Genomic DNA, 24,135 nt, shown 5'->3' on the forward strand with positions numbered 1-24,135 from the left:
CCTCTCATGCAGCCCCTGGACACGGAGACTGCAAGTGCTTCTACAAGGATAAGCACTATTTGAGCTGAACTAAAATAGGGCAGCGAAGGTGAGTAAGGCACAGTCAGAGGCACAGTGAACTTGCATGACTTGTTCCAGGTTACCTACCAGCTACCTTCTGCTTAGGCCAGCTAAATCCCTTAGCGCACTCTGAGAGCCAAGACGGAGGAGCACTTATCAGGAAGGTAATAGAAGAGAGTGTAAATCATTTGGGCTTTTGGACTAACTTTTTAGAAGGATACTAGAACACAGGCTTTTCCTTCCCCCCCCCTTTTTTTTTAAATTTTGGTCTATACAATTTCTCTCCTTTATTATCTGCTCTTAACCTTCATAATCCCTAATTCATCCTTTACTTCCTGTGCCRCCTGCATTTAGGAACTGTTGCAAAATTGAATGAGACAGGGAAACATCTGAAGACTCAAGCAGTGGGTAGAAATCGCAGAGTCTGTTTGCTTGCAGGGCTTTGGCAGAGTGCTGCCTGCAGCCCGGAGGGGGAACTTTCACAGAGAGCACATCTTTCTGAAATAACAGTGCCACGATTCAAGTCACCGGAGTCCCCCTTACACTTAACCCATCCTTCTTTATAGCCTACACATTAACTGACAGTGCATTTAGTAATGTGTAATAGCAGATATTGCAGTGTTTATGGTCTGTTAGGAAGCCAGAATTTTTCCCTCTCCCTTTTTCTTTTGATAGCTCTTTAAAAAATTCTTTCTGCTCCTGCTTTGGATGTGAAATCTTTCAGGACAAAAGTCAAGATAAAAAAAATAGAAAAATAAACCTTAAGTCATTAAGTCTTGAAATGTAATTCCAATTTATATATGGCTGAGAATAAAAAAAGTGTCTGCCTTCTCTGGAAACATACCTATGCATGAACCAAGACCTTTATAAGAAAATTCTCCTTTATTACCTTGGTGGAAAGAAAAAAAAAAAAAATCAAAAGATTGATTTTCTTTTTATGGCTATTATTAACCTTTTGTTACTAGCCAAAAATAATCTGGTTAGAAAACGTGCAATACATCATAAAGAAAAAAAACAGAAAARGAGTTTAATAGAAAATTAATGTTCAGAAGAAAAAAGGCGATTCTTCCTTCAGCCTTGTCCAAGAGTCAGAACACACCATGGGGGAAAAAAAAGTGAGACAAATGTCAAAAAGCAGTGAATTTTCAGATTGCTGCTACAGTATGTAGCATTRCAAATAAAGATCTCCTGGGCTGTCAGGGTAAAGGGGACAGGAAGGTGTTCGATCCTACCTCCCCCTGATTTTAAGCCCAAGCTGTTTAGAAATTTATCTGACACGTCRCTCACGGAGCTCCACGTGAAAGGTGCCTGCCCATTCCGACAGCGGGGCCTGCCGAGGCAGCCACGCACGTCCGCTGTTCGTACCGGCTCCCCGCCTTCCTCCACGGAGAGGAAARCCACAGCCCTCTGCGTAAGAGAAACCGCTCAGGCCTAAGTGCGAAGGTCAGTATCTCACTAGCTACAATGGAGCCGTGGCTCCTCATGTACTTCCCACCTGCAGTTCTGCCCAAGTAAAGGCAAGAAAGACTATTCTACAAAGATTTCGTGTGTGCAAATACTAACGCAGCTTCTTCTATCCTATGAACTTAAGAGGTCTGCTGAGAACCCTGCAGGTCGCAACTGTGCTTAGGTCTATCCGGTATGGATTCCCAGAGCACTTGTCACTGGGCTGTTAAAAAGACTGTTGGTATAAGCTAGCAAATTTGTCAGAACAGGTGTATCCAGCTCCAAACTGGGCAGGAGAACAAAGCCAACAAAAGCGACTGTGGTAAAGAGCAGTCAATCGTAATTTGACAGAAATATGTTGAACAATTATTTCAGACATGACCACATTTACACAGACCAGGCCTTACCTACAAGGAGCTGGCAAAACCAGGAGTGCTAGCTCATGAACACGGGCAGATTCCAGTTGGATGGTGGAATGAACCATTCATAAAGCAGTGGCAATTCACAGCCTGGTGTCCTAAGGCACCTGAAAATTGCCACCAGCTTACCTGGGCTTACATGTGGGCTGCAAATTGCAGTGGCTGAAAAGCTGTTTTATGTTCAGCGCAGTCACCTTTATCCTAGAAGTGGTGACCTCCAAGAGAGTAAGGTAGTTATATGGGGACAAAAAATGCTTCAGCTCTTTGACTTAAATCTGCCCACAGTCACGCACTGAGATCCAGCTGGAACTGTCATATGCCCACCATGCTGTGCCCTGAAACACAGCCTGATCCTACGGAGTGCTCCGTCACAAACAGGCATTTCTAGGATGCTTTTCTGTTTGGCAAAGTGAAGCTGCTGCTGTGGAATTCTCCTTCCACAAGAAGTCTGCTGGGACTGCAGAGTTATGAAAAACAGACCAAAAGAATGCACTTACTTTATGTAAGTTTGCTACTTTATGTACTGAGCACCTAGCACATTAAAAAAAAAAAAAAAAAACTCTCGTCAACAGTACCACTAGTCATATAGGAAATGACAGCCAGGTCGTCAGAAAACTTTACTGCAAGGAGAAATTTCACTGGGAAGTGAAAAAAGCCCTTTACACACATGCATTTCATGTAATTGAATTCTGCTATTTTTTGCAGGCTATGTCTTGATTCTCTTCTCTGTGATAAATGCTCTGGAAGAACTTGCTATGGAGTCTGGGAACAATTCAGTTTCAGGTGACGCATTTGGCTGGGAGGTAATACAAAACATAATTCAGGCTCATTTTTTCATTCTCTTCTTACCTGGCTATTAACATCAGCAGCATGTTGTAACAGTACTGAAACGAGCTCCTTGTGTCCTCTGTCGCAAGCCCAGTGGAGCAGTGCCCTGCCCTACAAACATCCAAAGGAAAATTAACCAAGTCAGACAAAAGCAGGGTAGAGAGAATCACAGTCTTGCTATGGAGTCCTGAGTACCATTAATAAAACAAACATGGACTGTTTTTTTAAAAAAAATTGCTAAGATTAGTATGTAACATACTACTGCTCATGATTTGGACTTAATAGTAACGCTGGAAATACTAGCAGTGAGGCATGACTTGATTCCACATTCCTTTAGTGCCAAAGCCCTAAGTCAGCAATAATTTAGAGGAGAAAAATCAGCAAAGTGTGAAAAGCAGGAGCCATAACATGATTTGCTTTCTTACACAGATTTGGGATTTTGATGCCTCTAACTGTTTTAGGAGCAAAGACTTACACAGTAAGGATAAACTTTTCAAAAGCTGCCTAAGGCAGTGGGACCCCAAATGCCCAAAAACTCATACCTCTGACAGATATGAAACTCTCAGCCAATGGATCCTGCCTCTCCTGCAGCAGAAGATTAAAATCGAGCGACTGAGCAGGTATCACCCACAACTGTCCCYCGCTCAGCTCTGCAATGTGGGTTGTTACACTCATACTTCAAGCACCTCCCAAACCACTCTACGTTGTTTCCTGTCCCCTTTTGACAAATCTCTGCACCTGAACCCTTCCCATGTGCTTCTGCCACCTATACAGGGGGATGTAATGAAAGTTCGGATCTTCATATTCCCCAGTTTCTGGATACTAAGCACTCCTCTGTTAAGCTATGCCCCAATCAGCCTGTTGTGGGCAGGGTGAGGTTGTCACGTGGTATTTTTCCCCCCATAATAAACTCAAATCCCTTCTTTATGCCATTTTTTTAAAAAATAAGATAAGACAGGGCAAAACATGATGCTAAGGCAAAGAGAACCTCAAAATGGCCTTTAGCTTCCCTTCCATCTCTTCCCCTGAGATATATCATCTATCAAAAGGAGCGGCTGTGGTGGAGGAGAAGGATGAGTAGACAACAAGACACCGCTGTCCCCTCCTTACACTCCTCCAAGCTATCTGAGGAGAGCATCCAGCAATGCAAAGCTCTTGAAGCATTCACTGGTTTTGCTGTGCAGTGTCAATTCATCTCCTGACCTGCAAATTTTCCCTTTAGTGATTAAGAACAAAGTATTTACATGGAGCAGAGGAGGAAATAAGACTAGAACAGATGTAAACTACACCTGCGGGTACTGACACATCCACACCTAGAGCTGCTCTCCTCTCTGCCATGCATCACAGCTAGGAACAGTTCCCTGCCCAAAAGCAAGGGTGGAGTGCTTGTCCTCTGATAATCACAGACATGAAATGCATCCAAAGGAGTAACAGACACTTTTAACAAATAGGTACAAATTCTTCCTATCATGTTTAGATTTTTTTTTTTTATAGTGGCAAGTCAAAAGAGAAAGCCCCAAATAGTTTAAGATAGAAGCTTTGCTTCACTGTTTACTGTATATGCTTATTAAACTCCCTGTTAGTATCTGTTTCTCCGGATTTAGTACATAGCAAGTGGTGTGCTTGCAGGAGATTCACTGGAAATCATGCTGCAGATGAGTAGGAAATCATTCCCCTATCCATGACACTGTCAGGCCAACTTGTGTTTTCCAGGATGTTATACAAAATATTCACAGACCTTCAAAGCTGAAATTAGTTACACGACTCTGCCTGGTTATAAATCTCTTGACACAGCAGTGGGGAACGAGGTGAGCAACCTGATTTATCTGCTAATGGGAACTGCGAGCCAAATTCCCCAACCACAGTGCCAAAATTGCAGGACTGGTAGAAGACATCTGCAACTGCAGCTCACACATCTGCTGTTAGATATTCTTCAGGAGGGCAGCAGAGGCAGAACATTACTTTGAGTAAGGAAATGCAATCTCAAACACATGGCACTAAGCTTTTTAACATACCTTTTGACCCAGCAAGTAATTAATTTTTGTAACACATAATTTTAATGTTACACTAATTAACCTTGAATTAGAATGAATTTTCTGACAATGACTTTCTATGGAAGCACTGATGACATCCACGGGCCATTTAATGATTAATGTTCACTCAACATCACTATCAAAGTCTAAAATGGGGAAAGAGTCTGATTTAAAACAATTGGTAAACACTGAAAGCTCTTGAATTCATCTCTAACATTTTTAATTCAACTCTATACTACTAATTACTCACGATTTAGCATTTCAATTGGACAAGTAATACAAACTTTGTGCCACAGATGTGTATTTCAGAAGAAAGAAGCAAAAGCAGCACTTATCTGCAACATGCCTAAATGCGATAAATACTTCACATATATAAACTGGAATGATCTATTATATAGAAATAGTACTGTAACTAAACAATAATTATTGTGCAGTTATCAACAAAATAAAGTCATTTTTATCCTTTAAATACCAAAAATAGTGTTATAAATTATTGGCTATAACATGTTGGTTTGCATACGTYTCCAGACGAGTAAAATGCAATTTTATCAATGTTGAACTTGGCCAATACCAGTAAAGAAAAAAACAGTTTGGGAGGAAATAGGCTGCCAATTTTGTAAATTCAGCGTTATTGAAATACTACAGGACTGGTCCCTTCCTATATGTTGGAAAGCTGGTTCTGCTGCAAGTGTTGCCTTTTAAAMAAGACAAGAAACTGAAGCCTGACCATCTGTAGTCATTAAAAGTCTCCTTGTGCTTTTTGCAGGAGTATGGATTTCAAGTCTTGGGCCAATTCCACTTTGGGTAATTACACTCTGCTTACCTATATATTTTCTCTGCAATTCTAAATGGATACAATATTTTCCAATTAGTGCCTTAAATGGTTCTGCATGGTAATTGTGCGCTATTAAAAAGCTGACACGTTCCACRCAAGAAATGGCTACGTTCTAGTAGCATGCGTATTATCCCTTAAACATAGGGTGCAAAGGACTTTGGAGCCCTTCTCTGCAAGGGCACACCATTTGAGATGGAAATAAAAATACCTGCAGAAGAAACCCAGTCTAGTTAATACACAACAAAAAGCATCGCTAAGGAACTTGTTTCAAAAACAAGAAATTATTCTGTATTACTTGCATAATATCCAGAAAAACGTTCAGGAGTTCCAGCTAATACACTTAGCCAGCTACAAAATCTACTTATTTACCTTGCGTATTAAAAAACAAGCAAGCAAAAAAAAAAAACCCAATACCCCCCCCAAACAAAAAGAAACCCACACCATTTCAGAGATGAATCAAACAAACTGAGCGGGAAATCTCAACAGTTGTTGCAGAAGTTACTTGAGAGGATGCATTTTCCCCTGCCACTAAAGTATTTAATAAAAAGAGCATAAAAATAGCTCCAGTGCACTAACCCTGCCTCTTAAATCTTCTGTGCTTTGCTTGGGTTGCCACTGCCAGCTTGGCTGGCTTTTGCAGCAGTTTCTCAAGCCAACAGCGTATCAGTTTTGCTCAGCTCCAAGTCACAGGGTGTTCACAAACAAAGCACAGGACAGGGATTTGTCGCAAATATACTGAGCCTCAGCAGACAGACGGATGGGAATAATTTTCACATCAACTAGCCAGTGCAGAGAAAGAGAAGAACAAAGCCAAACCAAATGGATACTCTGCAATATTAAGCTATACTTCCAGGTACAACGTTTGCTGCTGTAATTACTGAAAACCAGAGAGCCTAACTTGTGGCAAGTGTGTTCTTACTAGTAGTTAAGAGACATATATAATGGCTGCATCCCCACCAACGCTAGCAACAYTGGTCAACGGGAGGGCATTTGTAGCCATTATGTATGTAGGAAACTTGAGATTTGATTTGGAAGTCACTCTCTTTCAGAGCTTTAAGATGTTTGGGGAACAAGTCTGCAGACAGAGAAGTGTGTGATGCTTCTTCAACCCCATTTTTYTTCCATCCTTTCCTTAGAAGCTGCCATCAGTTTGCCATTTGCTGTCTCTAGAGCATGAGACCTGGGGACTAGGCTGTCCTCAAATTGTTTCAGCTGTCTTTCATTATGTTTTTGGCAAGGGCATAAACACTGTATACAGGTAACATGCCTGTTTAGGATGATTTCTTCGACAATTAGAAAAAACTAACAAAACAACCCCTCTATCTACAGCCTCCGCAGACCCTGGCATAAGCTACAAAAGCAACTTATCTGTGCCTCCAAACAATTTCTGATTTGTTAAATGTTGAAGAAATACTGTCCTCAAAAGACAGCAATCTACAATACCAGAATGTGCCTGAAGCCCTACAGCCAGAGTTCACTTCTCATTTCATTAGTTCTGCTGACATATAGAAGAAACTTGCTTTTTTTTTTTTCCTCCCATCTATGCTACTCTTAAGTGAATGCAAGCTATTCTGTTGAACTCTGGGCAATTTAGATACAGTAAATGGAAGCTTGTACATGATTACTGTCATTAGATTCTTTGTTTAATTCTAAATTGGAGTTTATTACATCTGAACTGTTAGCAGGTACGCTGGCTTGAGTGCCGTACGAGGGATTTTTTTTCCTTTTCTTTTCTAGGGGAGGAGACAATTTCTTCTTCCAAATTTGCCAAGCGCATCTCTCTAAAACCTAGAGTATTTTCCTGCCCTTTCTGAAATCCTTTTGCTTCTARTAAGGAGTCTTGTCCCTGTTTTACATTTATATTTGGGATTTCTTTTCTCCTTTTGCTAACTTTTCGCAGATTTACAAAAAATAAAAATAAAAAAAATAAAAGGAGGACAATTAGATACAGTACTAATAAAGAAGTGCAGATACAATCTAAACATCTTACAACCTCAGTCAAGTGATTATTCTACAAGAAAAAGATGTGCTTAGCTTCTTTAATACTTTAGCAGAAGACTATTCAGTGCTTCAGCCGATTTTGTTCCATAAGTTAACTCTTTTTACGTATCCACACTGCCATTTCAAATTTATTGGTGTTTAAATCAAAAAAGTGACAGTGTGAGTTATGTTCAGAGGGCCAGGAGATGCATCTTTTGGATATGGCAGGATGTATTTATACAGTAACATTAAGACAGTTAATAAAAATGACAAGATTACGCTTTCATACACTTCATTCTACCAAAGCCTCGGTCTGGGTTATATCTCTTCTAAAATGGGTTCTAAAACTTCAATCAGCCTTCATGATATTGGAAAATAAGCTACCATCCACATTTTGAAGAACATGTTTGGATATCAAACAACACTGTTAATAGTTTCAGCTCCTTAAGATACCACATATATGTATATACACAAACTAGGAACCAAGCTGCGGAAGCCAGCACTTGCCAAAAAAAGTTCCTACTTCTCTATTAGAGCATTTGCTGCGATAAGCCACAATAACCAAGACTGAGAGAGTCTCATCTATGGATGAGTTTTGCACCAGTGGGAATCTTTCCATGAACCTGTCGCAGGATTTCAGAGGTTTCTTATCTGTGCTGAAGCAATTCCATGTCCTGCAACAGCYGCATGCTAATAGCTGCTATTTCTAAATTAGTTCTTCCCTTACATCAAAGATTCATAGACAGTTCTCAAGGAGGATGAAACCTGACAGTTTTCACATCTGTCTCCTAGCATTTATGTTGTGAGAACACGAATATTTTAATCGTCTTTCACAAAAATGTTATGTTTTTTAAAACCAAAATGTTTTGTCTAAAACCATACACATTTGTCATTTGAACACAAAGAAAGTTACACACTTCTGAACCCTGCTGACTATGTAAGGGCATCTTTTCAATGAAAATGAAGCAATTGTAACGTGTTACYATACACTTAATGCAAGCACATAATTGCAAAAAGTGAGCTTTTATCAATGAAAGGATTTCAGTCCTGTTCTGAATGACCACCCTGAATGTTTACTATTATAACCTGTGGTCAGTGAAGGGACGGCTGGAGCTCAGCAGCGACGCTGCTGCATTGACTGTGTTGCACATGACAGTTTCAGTTCATTGAATTTATGATGTGAAATTCCAACCCTGATTGTGAACAACCTTCCCCTCCTCTGAAAATTAATTCACATGAATTCCTGATTAATAATAAAAGTCCCTGCCATCAGCATTCAGAGCCCCAGCCGGGGCTGTCATGGCTCAGAGGGCAGAAATCTGCTTAGAGCTACAAGAGAACCCAACTGAATTTGTGGCGTCTCAGTCTATGAATGTGTAAGCACTTCATCTGTTCACCAAAACACAATGTGCTGGGAAGCAGCCGGCAAACGGAGCTGTAGCTACTATGGATCAAGAGGAGGGCTAGGTGGCAGTATGCAAGCACTGAAACCACCACGACAAAGCTGGTACCACTACATTTCCTGAAGAATCAATAAAAAATGTGACTGCACACTTAGAATGTTTAATGTTTACCTTTACAAAAAAGGGGAAAAAAAGATTAAGTTAATTCACAATTTTAGACATTTGTCCTTCTTAAAAACCTTGGTCAATGTCCATGTACCTCCCTATGGGGAAATGGTGCCTTGACTGAATGATAAGCAGAAAAAGACAGGATGAAGCCACCATTTTCATGAAGGCAGCACAGCCGGAGCCGCTCACTGACACACTGCCTAGTGGACAACACGGAACCCAAATGACATCTTGCCCAGCCTGTACRGTTTGGGATGGCATAAAAGAAATCTTGACTACTTCAGTCTTGAACAGAGTGGCAAAACGAGTTCATTGGTCAACTGGCTGCAGTCTCTTGAAAAGCCATTTCCCTYGCTTCCTGCTTCTATTTGACCACATTTAATGCACAAGATTGAGAAAGGGGTTACTGAGCAAATCTTACTCTGCAAGTTGCAGCTGCTGTTGCTAAAATAATATAGAACATTTTCTGAGATGTCACGGCATTGCAGTTTGTACACCCACACTACTAGAAAGCCAGGGGAAAGCTATTGCTACTTTAAAATAGATCTGAGTGACCAATTGTTCGTCCAGCCACCGTARTACCTGATTATACAAATCCTAAACTAGGAATCCTAGAAAGGCCTGGAGTTGTGAACACAAAAAACAAYTAAGATTGATAGATTTTATCTTTTTCTCCATACCTCCTCATCGGTGACATTCACATCCACGTTTTTTGATCGAATGGCTTTGGTTACATGGTCGATGTTGTTTTCTCTGCAGTAATCAAAAATGTTCTTGTCCTCCTCCCTATTCAGGAAACAACRGCAAAAGAAATTTGTTTTACTGCATAACACAAAGGCCACATACATATCTTATGCTCTAACTTAGCTATAGACACATCCATTTCAACGGTATCACTGGAGTAAAACAGTCTTCTAGTGTTGTACATGCAGAATACTGTTTCTTCCAAGAGAAGAGACAGAAGGACTTGCTTCCTAGAAAACAAAGGTTGCTTTTAGCATTATTATACCAGGGCAAAAGTCTCTTTGCTCCTGTGAACCACCACAAGGAGATTACAAAGTTCCTAGTTAACACGGAACCAGTTCTGTCTTTGTATAAATCACTGCAACCCTCCAGAAGATAAAAGGCTAAAGCTTTTCTTCTCCTYGCTATACAAACAGCTTATAGGAGCAGTCACTCTGGGTCACACCAAAAGCTCCTCCAGTGCCATGTATCTCTGACAGCAGCTGCTAATGAAGGCTCAGGAAAGASGGGGAACAGGACCTGCACACAGCAACCCATCCCCAGGTTAAACCCAGCTTCCAAAACTCAGTGGCTTAAGGATTTCCRTAGCCAGAGGCTGCACCCAGTCACATTTATGAGCCCTTTTCAGGTCCTTTTCTCCACTCTTTCTGCTGTTTAACACATTTATACTTTCACCTCTAGGAAGAATGAGCTCTACAGCTTGGTATTGTGCACACAAAGGAGTGAACAGTGAGCAAATACTTTCCTTCAATGGTTTTAAAACAGCTGCCTGATATTATTGGGTACTCTTTCACAAGTAATTGTTATTTATTCACCTACTTCATACTGTCCACAGACCTCTCACATGACTTTGCACATCATCCCTCCTCCAGACCAATTGCTCCTCTTAGCCCACGTTGTCTCCTCGTGCACAAATTCTGCTCGTTCTCTGATACCTCTTTTTCAGTCTCTTCAGTCTCTCTGCTTTTACGACATCCTTTCTGAGATGGGTTGAACTGCATGTTATATTAAATATGCAAGTGCATAGATTTATACAGTAGGATAATGATGTCTTCATTCTGTTCTCTATTCCTTTTCTCAATCTTCCTATATATATATATATATATATATATATATATATATATATATATTTTACTTGTCATGAAGCACTGTGGCACCAGTTACTTGTGCAAAGCTCTTCCATAATGTTTTAAGAATCTGGAGGTGGTCTTAACTTCATAACTTCATTAAATTAGATTGTTTGTTTGGCTGGTAAAAACAGCAGTTTTAACGTGTTTTCTGAAGCCATGGTAGCGYACTCAGATCTAGAAGAAGCTATGTCTAATTCAAACTCCAGTGACTCCAAAACTTGTYGATCTTCCTGCCTGCAAGCAGGTCCGAACGAGCATTTGTTGACATCCTAGCACAAGCACACGCTGGTCCCTCTGCATATTCCAGCCTACTGCTCTGAGCTGGGAGTACAGTCAAGCTTCATCTTAATCCCCTCAGTCTAAAAGGGAGTACAAAGGAGTTGCTTGGAGGCTGGCAAAAAAAAAAGTGAAGCCCCTGGCCAAAACCCAGAAAGAACACCAAGGACTTCACAGATCACCAAGTTAAGATGAGACATGAACTGTAGCAGCATGGCTGAGCACAACTCTCCTACCTTGCATGCTGGTATGCCAGTAGWAAGTTACTTATCCCAGTACAACTGATTCTTTGAAAGGGGCTATATCACACTAGCAAAAGACACTATTATWATAATGTCTTTAGGTATGGATAAACTGATACAACTGTATTCCTAGTGAGGAGTAAAGAAAAGTCAGAGTTGCATTGCTTAAAACTAAATAAAAGCCCTGCACACTTCTCTCCTGTTCCAATTTCCACATGAAAACAACTGCTCAAAAGACTCCGTCAACACTATTATGGATTTGGCAGTTTCACAAGAGTCACTAATACGTGGCAGCCAACCTTTCCCATGGCATCCCCAGCTTTCAATAATCTGAACTTATGAAGGTTCATATGTTCCGCAGAATTCGGACCTGAGAGCCCCAAAGGAAATCCCTCATAAGCATGGGGGCTTGCTGGAGTAGGTCAGACCCGCCAGGGAGTTTGCTATGCTGAGTGCCTTTACGCAGAAGAGAACAGTCTCCGCAACGTAATGGGGCGGTTTCAGGAAAACTGACCCCTTGGTGTTAAAAGGCAACAGCACTTCTCCCATCTCATCTGCACTGCTCTGGAACCTGGAGGGCTGAAAAGACACAACAAAGGAAAGTAAAATCCAAACATGATTTGCATTAGTGGGCAACGAGTTACGAAGAAAAAGCGATGCTTTCTGACTTGCGCTCCCAACAAAAATGAAGATACAGGTGCCACCAAGACCATGTCCGCCAACTTGCGCCTAGACAGGCAGAGCTTTGTAAAGCAATTTTGACTTCCAGGCTTTTATTGTTATGCATCTAATTGTAAACTATATTTCATTCTTCAGATTTCAAATGCCCTTCTCCTTCCTCAGGGGCAGTAAAGGGAGGAAAAAATACTTTAAAAAGTTCTGCTACTTAGCTCTAGCAGTAGAAAAAAGTGCTCCCTTCTCTGAAGAAGTCACTTCCTCTGATCTCCCTTGCACTGTTAGTAGCACCTTTCTCCTGCACATCACCTCTACGCTTGGTATGCAACCAGTCCTCTTGCACAGCTGAGCTGCAGAGCACACTGCTCTCCATGCGCTGTGAGATCTTGTACCTTCCCAAGGAAGTGGCCTAGGGGCACCACAAAAGTTTTCCAATTTCTTAACTAGTCTCTTGTGAACTCATTCGAGGCCTTGTCTGTACACTACACACAAGCTCCTGCGAAACAAATCACTGCATGCTTTGGATGTGATTACTTTGAATTCTGAGGGGGAAAAAAAATAATAAAATCTTGTAGTAGGACCAGGAAAGGCAAAAGCCTAACTTGCTTAAGGTGGAGCTGGAGAGATTTCTGATAGACGTTTTGAGACACACCTGCTCCCACTAGCAAGGGCTGCTTTTACACACCAGGAGGTTCCTTCCGTTCTACCTTGTTAGTTGAACAGCTTAAACGTGCCCTTGGGTGCCAAATAGCAGCTTTTTGGGGTGAAGCTACTATTCTGACAATACTGCACAACAACTTGCTTCCAACTGCTTTTTCCTTCACAGTTATGTCTGGATGATTTTCTGTGCCATAACCATGAGTTCACTGTCCACAAGGTGCAAACTGACTGACACGGCTATTTGGATGTGATTTAGCTTTTCTAGAATAACTGCCTCTCTAAATGCTCTATATATTCCCCTTCCACAGAATCACCTTTATTTCAGAACAGTTTCCACAATGGATTTATTCCAGGATAACAAAGCAATTTCCCCAAACCTTATCGTCATGTGGGGAAATTTCATCTTTCCACTGTACATTTATTTTTAAGTTTAAAAAACTCCCTTGCCTTAAAAAAAGGGGGGGGGGGGAAATCTTAGTGCATATTCTCTCCCCAGTCATTCTACAAATTTGACAGCAAGAAATAAGCCAGTTCAACAAGTGCAAAGGAACTCTAACCAGTCTTAATGAAGATTTTTACCTAGAAACAGTTTGAGGAAGCTGCACCTCAGACATTTAAAAATTGAATCTAGTCACATGCTAAAAAAAAAGTCAAAGCAAACAGAGAAAAAATAACTCAGAAAAGGACTTGGAGGTTCAAGTGAATTTTTGCGGCATCAATACTAGAAAAAAAACTCCACTTAAAGGGTGTGAATGCAGTAAAGACACTATTGCTATTGGCTGACTTCCTATTCAAGACTACACAGGATAAATAATCATAGCTCAAAAAAGCCTTGCAACTGTGAGCTCATTTTTGCCCTTTATTTCATGCGTCTACATATGCACACACAAGAAGCCCTCCACAGTAGTGGTTACTGCTACACAAAGTGCATGCCGTGCTTTCAGGCCGGTCCCTAGTGGGTATTTGCGCTCTGCATAAGAAACTGGTCAGAGCCGACAGCGAGGCCTTGAAGCTGGTGGAAATAGAGCCTAAAATCCCAGAGAAACACATCAGAAGTACGGCAGTAACAAACACTGCAATGAGGTTACTCAAATAATGCTACAGAAAAGAGAAAAACAATCTACCGTTTCTATATTGAAAAAACAAATCATTTTGCAAAAAGAAAAACACAGCATTTAAGACATCTGCAGATGGCAAAGACCATGAAACTCCAACATGAAAATATACACAGATTAAAGAAAGCGTAGCTAAATGAAGACAGTGAAAAGCAACTTTATTTCTGTATCACCCTGTGTGAGACATACAAGCACTACCTCTTTTTACTTAGCTAGACTTTTCAAATCAGCGGCCATTTAATAATCTGTAATAGTAGCAAATGTGTACATCTCTACTTGTTTTTTTTTAGGTTGGCCAAAAGGGTTTCTCTTCTCTTCCTTCACCAGCACCTGTTCTGCTTGCAAAGCGATTCTCTTCTGCTCTCCTGCCTCCGCAGCAAGCAGTATTAGCCCTGATCCACAACCAACCTGAACCGTATCTGGTGCTATGGGTAGTGCAAGTGAAGCTTTTTCAGTCCTTAACTAAAGGATGTGGAAGAATTTAAACCAAGCCATCGCCGCAGCCTTTGCAATCTTGGAAGGCTTCACAAGGCTTCCTCAGAAGCCACCCAAACTATGCAGGTGTTGAACGTAGGCAACAGCAAACAGCTCACAGGCAAGGATCTGCTGTCAGGGCTTGACTTCCATCCTACCTGTAACACCATATACTTACTTGCTCTCTTAACAGCAAGAGAGACTGTCAGGAAGAGGCAAGGGAAAGATTGGAAATTCAAACATTCAAGTCTTCCTGTAACCTCACCGAGAGCATCCTCTGCGCCCGTTTCCTTCCTCCTCCTCGCAGGTTACCTCTAGTGCAAAGCTCTGGGCAGAGGCCGCGACCCGCTGCTGCTTTCAGGCAGGGCAGCGGTGAAGGAGCCCAGCGAGGAGCCGCCTGGGGAGCGGCCCCGGCCCCGGCCCGGGCCTCGGCTGCTGCAAACAGGTGGCTTCGCCCGCCCGCCTGGCACAGCGCTGCCAGCGAGCCGGAGCTCAGCGACGCRCGGAGCCGGCAGCCCGCGGGAGCCAGGAGCCACTCGCAACAGTTACTGTTTATGTCAAGGCCCCTGGTCCCCATGGGACCCATTTTCACATAATCTATAATTATCTCTTCGCTTTAATCGCCTCGTCACTTCTGAGGCTCTCCTGGGCACAGGAAGAGGAAAAGCTCATTAACTGAACCTTTTCTCCTCTCTCCAGCCACCCATAGCTTTTAATTGCTTGGTGTTGTTATTATCTATCAGTGCAACTGGGATCATTTTCATAAGAAAAGGTGGTGGGAGGGAGGGAGGCAGGAGCGTGTCCCAGAGGTATGCACCACAGACAAACCTTTGCTTTCTCAATTATTTATGCCAGCTGAGGTTTTACAAGCTGAATAAATCCATAACTCAAGTTTATTTTGAACCAGCAGGCTTTCCCAGGGGAAGTGTTGCCCACTTGCCTGCACACTTGTGTGCTGTCCTTGGAGAGCGGCTGGGACATAGTAAGACATGTGTCATCCAATTCCCCACCCATCTCGGAAAGGCACTCGCACTTTGGTAGATTAGCAGYATCAGGAGAGCGGAGGCGGCAGCGAAAACCCAAAACAGGAGCTGCCATTTACGGATGCAGAGCCTCCCAAGGGGGAGGGAGGCCCAAAGCAAACAGCCCCTTTGCACAACAAAGCGGGACCCAAGGGTCACTGCTCCAAGGAAACGGAACAGGAGGGTGCAATAAAAGCCAGGATAAACTTGGCAATCATCTTGAAGTCAGGGTCTCTAAATACCACCCGGAGAGGACGCATTTCTAAATTACACCAAGTTTAAGAAACAGAACAAAACAAAAACAAAAGCAAAAAAACCCAGTAACTCAAGCGCTTGGATTTGCAAGTGTTTTGTTTCTGAGCAATTGCTCTCATTTGCAATACGGCTGCGTGCTGCAGGCTGCCCGGGCTCTCTGTAACTGGAAGAGCTCGCTCTCCTACGGGGATTTCACAGCCGAACATTTGTGTAAGTGACAGACAGCTGTGATGCAGCCACGTGAACGCACTGTAACACCAGCACGAGCCCTTAATTCCCACCAAGCCAAGGATGCTCGATCCCATTTTCACACTTAAATTCTGCAGTTTTGTGCTCATTCCCGACCCTGGCATTCCTGAAGACGGAGAGCAGGAAAAGAACAAAACCCCRAACACGCTCCAGAGCGCCGGGCTGGTTTCAAAAGCTGGTACTGCTCCGAAGCAGCATCTTCACAATGGATGCTGGAAGCAGCTCTTTAAAATTCAGCAGCTTTTGTGCCTGACCACACGCAGCGACCTCTGGTATTTTCTGCCAAAACAGTTCATTTGTCTCGCAGAACAACTAATCAATTCCTGAGCCCATCAATCACGGGGCGCACAGCCCGGGCCGGCAGAGGGGCCAGATGGCGGCGGCGGCAGCRGCGGCATTAATGCAATTCTGACTCTGCACGGCACCCAGAGAGCTCCCCGCGCACGAGGGGTGGCGGGGGTGCAGCGCGCTGCCTGCCGTTCCCCCCCCCAACAGTTTAGTCCTTGCTCTACCATCCAGTTCCTAAACTTCTCCCCAGCTCTTAATTGGGGAATGCAAGGAGATGCATCTCGGTTCCCCTCCTTCCTAGAGTTGCAAGGAAGGGCAGAAGTTTCTACCAGAAAAGCGCATCTTTCCTACACGTCCCACAGTCCAGAAAAAATTTCAGCTTAGTCCAACAAGGCCTCGCTCATCTCCTTGCGTTACCTGCACGCTGATGCCTGCACAAAAGAAACAAGGTCTGCATGTMGAGAGGGCGTCTGTGCAGCAGAGGAGGGCTCCTGCTCTAAATGAAAAAGGAAGTAGACATTTGGCAACATTTTTTCCATGGTCTCCATCTGCCAAGTAAATGCTTTCATTTGCTAGAAACACTTGTAAACTATGTGTTTATTTATTTTTTTTAAAATTCTTTTAAAAAATTCTTTAAAAATATTTTAAAATAACTTTAAAGTTGCATTTCCACTTCTACAGCATTTTTGGTATCTTCCTCAATTTGTGTCTTAGATGAGATTTATATTGGTGACACATCAGTCTACTTCATTTGTTTATTTACCAGGTTTGGGAAACTGTAATTATAACTACTTGTCCATGGAAGAACTCAACTATTTCTGCTATGGACATAATGCTTTATGCAACAGTAAAATAAATAAATAAATAAAATAAAAACAAACAAACAAAATCACCCACCAAAAAATCACCACCACTAGCAACAAAACACCACTATAAGYCACCTGTGCTGGATTGGGCAGTGTGAAATCACAATTTCTAAATCCCTCCTCCAAGCAGAACCTCCAAGTCCCAGCATCAGTCAACAGCATGCATTATTTTTGTGCAACACCTGAAGTGAGATAGGTGATTTAGAGAGATACCAAAAGGCAGACCACTATGCTAATACATTTTGCAACCTCTCCCCGTTAGTCACTGGGGGTACTTCAGCTCTTTATTGCCAGGGTTTATTAATGACTCCTAATTGATGAGCAGTGCCCAGYACCCCAAAGGAAATAACTGCTATGCCTCGTTAGCTCAAGAGACCTCCTCCTGATTTGAGGATTGATCTATGAACACACAAATTGCACCGATTTAACTGAATTTGTTTCTAAATTGATTTAATTAGATCAGCATAACCTGTTTCTACAGATGCTCTTGAATTTATTTGGAATAAGTGCAATTTATTTACGTGAGCCAGACAGTTTTCTATCTTGTCCTCAAAGTAGAAACATTTGAGATAACTAGTGATAACGCAAAATGAGCCCTGGCACCATCCCAGTTCTTACAAATTCTGATCCACCTGACTTCAGGTCAGGGTATGGTAATTCCACTTTGCCCAACATTTACAGATTTGTACCCTAAAAAACAAGCATTTAATTCCACAATAGGAATGTAGGCRTTCTCTCTTAATATGACCCCTTAACTAGAAAACACCCCAGCAACAGCTCRGGGAAATAGAGACTAAAGTGGATCAAATTACACTCTGATTTTGGCAAGTCTGTTTTAACGCCTGAATTAGGCCCAACGTTGACAAATGGGTCAATAAAATAGTCTGCAAGGTTTCTTTTCACAGACCTTTGACTATGAGTTTACAGCTATACAGACATATGCTGAACTTATCGATAACTACTAAAGTAGTGAAGTTTTTGCTATCTCAAGGTATTAAGTTTTCTTTCCCCTTCTGTCCCCAACCCAGCTTTCTAGAGCATACTGTAACTCTCCATCAGCTAACCTTCATTACTTGCATTCAAACTCCATCGTAACTACAAGCAGCAGCCAATGAAACCCTAAAGTACAAAGAAGTTCCCAGCTTTTGGTGCAACACCTGAAAGCCTATAATTGTGTAACAGCATGCACGATTTCCAACTTAGGATTGCTCAAAGGAAAACTTAAGCCTGATGACAAAAAGCTTAGAGTTTACCTATAGACAATGGAATCCTAGAACCAAAATACAGAAAATTAGTATCTTAATTTCCTACAGAAAATGACTTTCTCTTCTCACCCTCCCCCCCCTTTTTTCTTTTTAACAGCCTCAGAAAGTCACTTCACTTCTCAGGCAAGGTGGTACTGCTATCAACCCAATTTACTTCATGCTCTAGATAAACCTGGAGGCCAAATTAAATGTCTAGAGCCCTAGTGCCATCCTTCTTAGGCTAACTTACTTGTAGTTTTTGTAACAGTGCAATTTTGTTACTTAGGGCTATGCTTTTCATCATATAATCATCACCACTCACTAAGGATGTACACTATACTTGTACAAATTTATTCCCTGCTCTGGTAAAAGATCAAACAATAGACATATAAGCCATATTATATGGTTATATGTTAAACTACACTGAGAAAGTTGAAGTCGTACAGCTTGCATGCAGGCAAGATACTGTGCTGACACAAGCTCACATCATATCTTGCATTTGAAGATGCTGATGTCTACCAGGTGAGCTGTGTTAACAAGTCACATGAGTGTTTCTATCCTGCTTCAGCAGCATTAGGAGACTTTATTTAACTGGCTTTCAGCAGCAAGCAAACTATTCCAGCTTTGTCAGATGGTACATCTGTCTACAGCCTTGTTTTGTAAGGACTAAGGCTGTGCTATACTGGAACACAACTATTGGCAAACTGCTACACGTGGCACTCAAAATATTCCTCATGGTAGATCTGGGAGGGGAAAAAAAAAAAAGAAAGAAAAAAGCATTTTAAGCTGCAGTTATTTGCAAGTCCTGCACATGCCATGCTCTTGTGAAAATAAAAACAAATCACAAAGAGAATATTTAAACTAGTTAGGCCCACTAGGACAAGCCCTGTTTTCCTGTAGGCAGTGCTGTATTTCATGACCAGGAAGGGGCACAGGTGGTACTTGAGATAGCCTCTCCTCTGAAAGGGTGTAGAAATAAACATGTCTCACACTCAGCATCCATCAGCAGGCAGCACTGATCATTCAAGAGCTGGATGAACAGCTCAAACAGGATTTTAACCACAAGGTCAAATTATGAGCTCAAGGATGTTGGCCAAGACCTAGACTGACAGTCCAAGGAAGAAAAAAGGAGCTTGCGGCTACTAAGAGTACCATTTCTCAAGCAGAATGTTAAAACAAGGTCATACCTGCCCACCTTTGGTCAAGGTCCAGGCATAAGTTAAAGATGTGTTGGCTTTCCGTGCAAAGTAAAGAGGGCGAGTCCTGGCCAAGTGTTCCATCTTACTATAAAACAGATTGCAATGCCTAAGGAAACGCCCGCACTACTGCCGAGCGCAAAGCTGCTCCTGCATTTGCTTATTCAGAACACAACCATATTAATTTCTACCTGAGCTCCTTGCAAAGAGCTTGGAACCACCTGCTCATGATTTATTTTTCATTAGTTTGTGACTACAAGTCACCGAAATGCTGTGCTAGAGTTTTAACTCTTCGGGAGAATTCCTAGCAAGCTCGGGAATATGTGCGTGTGTGAAATGAAATCAAACAGTGTTTATATTTTAATCTACTGAGACTAAAATGATGCAAGACAAAAAATAAAACAAAGATGATCACATACACGTAACTGGGTGACTACAATATGACAGCAAACACTGCTGAAAATTTAGTCTTCTCTGACTATTCATTTTAATTAAAAATATGATGCTGTATTCCCAAAGATTCTCCAGGCAATCATTTATGTATTGGAAGTAATATTATGCCCATGCTTAATAGTTGTGCATTTACTATGGAACTTAAAAAAAAAAAAAAAAAAGAAAAACCCAACAGCTGTCCTCATTCAGTAGCTAATGTCACTTACTGCTTGCACCCTGGCAGTTTTTAAATAGCAGCTATTCTAGATCAGTAAGTGCATTTCTGCTATGGCAGCTGCAGAAGCTAGAAAAAAAATTAATTAAAGGTGCAAGCTCTCCCTGAAGGCAAATATTGTCCAATATTAAAACCTTCACTGAACATTTCTTAGTGAATGTATTGGTAAAGAAATAACTATTTGAAAAAGGTAGTGTCTGAAGAGCTTTCTATAAAAAAAGCCAATACTACTTTTTTTTAAGCCATATAACTGAAAAATGGGAAGCCTTGCCCTTCCCCCACATTTCGTGCTAGGAAAAGGTTAGTACCTGGCAGTGATACAGGCAGTTATTGATTTAAATGATTATGGACCTGAAAAGTTCTTTCCTGTCATTTATTATCCTGTTGCAGTTGCCACCACACTTGTGTGATATTAAAAAAAAAAAATTGCTTAACAGAATTCCATTAGAAAAACACCGTTTTTTAACTGAAGTCCAGAGCAGATAATCACCTGATTGTTTCTTCTTGATACAACGAGCTGACAACTGGGCCTCCAAAGGCGGTTTTGCATTCTTTTCCTCTCTTCTCTGTAGTCTGGAAGAAAAAGAAAAGAGTGGTCCAGCATCCTGGCTCTCGCTCCAGACTGGGCCATCCCTTCGCCACCTCCCACGCCTTCCCAGCCCCAGAGACGAGATCACCCTCTGGAAACCTCATCGGCACGGGAGGATGCATCTCTGGCCCCCTAGGACCCAAACGCTGAGCTGCTGTGAGGAAGCATAATGTTACGTTACTAGATTGCAAAGCTTGCCTTTATAAATCTATTTAATATAGATTTAAAATTAAATTTTATAATGGGTAGCATTTCCAAATGATTTACTCCCAGGAACTCTAGGATTCGGAGTGATTCCCACTATAATAGAAATGAACAATTAGAATAATGATTGATCGATGCAGAGCCCAAAGCCTCCCTTTTCAAAAAACAGCCAGCAGTTTGGGACCTGCAATTCAAGACACTTGCTTTAAATTGATGCCAGATTTTCACAAAGGGGTAAGCACCTGCTATCTGAAAGCCTGACCCTACTACAGGGTGCAAAAAAATCTAGTTATTCTAGGGAATCGCAGCTCTCTGCCTTCAGGTAAGTAATTCAAACTGCTCTGCAATTCCCAGCAATAACACCTTACATAAACAGCCCGTCAAGCGCAACGCGTATTGTCCGTGGACAGTTTTGTTGCTTTCAGTGACAAGATATTGTCACGCTCGAGCTGAATAAAATCCGAGGAGCAAAGGAAAAGCCAGCCCGTCCTCCAGCCCCCCCTTAGAAGATGTGATGCATTGCTGATTACCCAAAATACACTGTTAGGTAGAATCAGAATTCTACCTGCAAAGATGTCATTTTTTAAAAAATAAAATATGTTTATGTTTTTCTTTCTTCCTGCACTCTACATTGCTTTCGCTTTAAACCCATTTACTCCCGCCTCCCGCCCCCAATAATACATTCGCTTTTATATCCTGCTCAGTCTGAGCTCCTGTAACAGCCCAAACAACGTTTGGGTTTGCAGATATCTCAGACACACTTATTTAAAAGAAAAAAAAAACAGAAAGAAAATTGGCTTTGCAAACTATTCTGTGGCAAGTAGTTTTTCTTTAATCTAGAGTAAAAGGTGACACAAAGTTCTCCCTGAAGGGAAAGGGCTTTCAAGTCTTTACAGTGCAATGCCCCTCTTAAAAAATTATTTAGCAGAGAACCTTACTGTCCATCAATTATTTCCACACCACTTACGAAGAAAATTAATTTCAGATCATCTGCTATTACATGCAAGAGCTACTCCTATAAAATGAAGCTATATTCACAAGGAGTATCTTTTTTGATGTTGAAAGACAGTAGTCATTCAATCAGCTTCAGGAACTACATTTTTTTTTTAATCTATATTCTTTCATCTCTTCCCCATGGCAATTTGGGGATTTTTTTTTCAAAGTCAAAAACAACACTTGCAAATTTAATTTCATCCTTCTTGAAGCAAAAATTGTAAAAAAAGGTTTCTTGGATTAAGGTTGCCTTCTAAAGTTGCACAACTAATGCATTTCCAAAGATTAATTATGTTGATCAAGTACATATAAGGTTATTGAGAAAATTAATGATAAAGCCCTTCCCAAAAATGCTTGGGCAAGAATCTCTCTGGGTCTTAACCTATTTATAGGTTACTTTGTCCAAGCAGCTTTTATCTCATTGCTTTTACACAGAAAAAGGTAACTGGAATATACAATTTATGAGTCTGGAGCTAAGCTTGTTCCTTCATAGTCCTGTACATGTAGAACAAGTTCATGAAAAATGCACCCGAAAAATCTCAGATATCCTATCAGGATTTCAAGCATGACTTTTCTCCATAAAGTCACTAAAAACACCATCGGGGATCCAACTTTCATCATCACAGGAATTCCCAAGGCGGATCCATCYGGGCTTCAAGGAGCGCTTTCTCCCGAAGGCGCTGCAAGCTCTGCCCGCTGTCGGACACAGACTGCTTTCTTCCGATGCACCCTTGACAGCTGCCAACACCACGAGCTCGTTTGCCCACCTCCAATATCTACGCTCCTGCCTTCCAGGCACTTGCACACACGTGTCCGAGCACCACTTCATAAGCAAACTGGACAATGCAAAGGGCAGAACGAAAGCAGCAGCTCTTTCTAAACCCCGTCATAGCTACGGCACTAACGGGAACCAATGCTTTCATCTGTCACTCGTGCTGGCTGAAGTGATCTGTAACATGCAGGTGCACTCCCTCTCAAATCTCTTGATATTTTTACAGTGAAAAAGTGCTTTTATCCTGCGAAAATAAAGCAAATGCCATATATATATATATATATATGTATGTATATATATAAAATATATATATACACACATATACACACACACACACACACACAAATGATAACCAGTGAGTTTAAAAATCACATTAAATTGAAAACCACAATGAAATTAAAACCCTTAGACTGCAATTCTTCTCTCTCCTCCTTTGAAAAAAAGGCGCTAATAATTAACTATGCAGCTCTCAATTAAATCAGCTCTATTTCATTCACTGCTGGCAGTGCTGTCCAAAAGCATGGCAGGTATGCATGTAACTAATGATATTTAAGAAATAACATGATCTCAGACTCCCAGAATTTGCAATCTGAATCCCAGACACAAAATGGCAACAACATACAGAGTCAGGACTATGTAAGAGGTATAAACAGCAGAAAAGGCAAAAAGTACATGGAGTATGAGGTCACCCTCAAACTGCCAGTTCAAAACGATAGCAACAAATATGAGTTTGTAATATGACAGGAGAAGCCCTGGAGGACTGCACTTGAGTGCCAAAGCAGCAGCAGCCCATATGAGATCTGTGAAAAGGTGATACAGAAGAGCAAGAGATGCCTTCAGAGGCACTGAAGTTTCCCATACTTACCTTTAATTTGTGCACATTGATTCTTTATTACTTTTTTAAAATTAAGGCTGATAGCAAAGTCACTATTACTCTTGACAGTCAACTTCAGTAGGTGGATCTGGTCGATTAAAACTAGCATAAATCACAAGCAAATACGTGTTTCTGTATGCAGTGCACACACCCATTAGGAGACGTTTTCAACTCCCCTGACTCCTGCTGCATTCACACTCGGGCACGGGGAACTCCACTAAACCCAGAAAACCATCCTTCTCGAACGTCACCAAGAATTCCAGGAGAAAAGCCGCACTTCTCGGAGCGGACAGCGCAGCACCCTCACTGCTGCCTCAATGCACTGTATTTGTCAATAAAAGACCGGCTTGAGTCAAGGTACAATCGGATCCTGACTGCCTGTCACTGACAATGCCGCTCCGCACGGCCTCAGGCCTGACAACCACTTT

At 41.6% G+C, this 24,135-nt stretch overlaps 1 protein-coding gene across 4 annotated transcripts in view; it reads right to left on the minus strand.

Moving 5' to 3' along the window:
- Window positions 1-24,135, minus strand: part of ACBD6 (acyl-CoA binding domain containing 6) — an 87,113-nt gene that overhangs the window by 41,550 nt on the left and 21,428 nt on the right. For 3 of the 4 annotated variants that reach the window (XM_085300970.1, XM_085300969.1, XM_085300971.1), the window contains exons 4-6: window positions 20,766-20,848; window positions 9,853-9,958; window positions 2,775-2,864 (exon numbers count right to left, since the gene is read on the minus strand). In XM_085300970.1, the coding sequence (XP_085157096.1) occupies window positions 2,775-2,864; window positions 9,853-9,958; window positions 20,766-20,848 (279 nt within the window). The remainder of the gene's footprint in view (window positions 1-2,774; window positions 2,865-9,852; window positions 9,959-20,765; window positions 20,849-24,135) is intronic. The other variant, XM_085300972.1, reaches the window with a different exon arrangement.

Source organism: Rhea americana, unplaced genomic scaffold (genome assembly GCF_003343005.1).
Source record: "Rhea americana isolate MKP2758 unplaced genomic scaffold, rheAme1 scaffold_17, whole genome shotgun sequence".
In the NCBI taxonomy this organism is placed as follows: Eukaryota; Metazoa; Chordata; class Aves; order Rheiformes; family Rheidae; genus Rhea; species Rhea americana.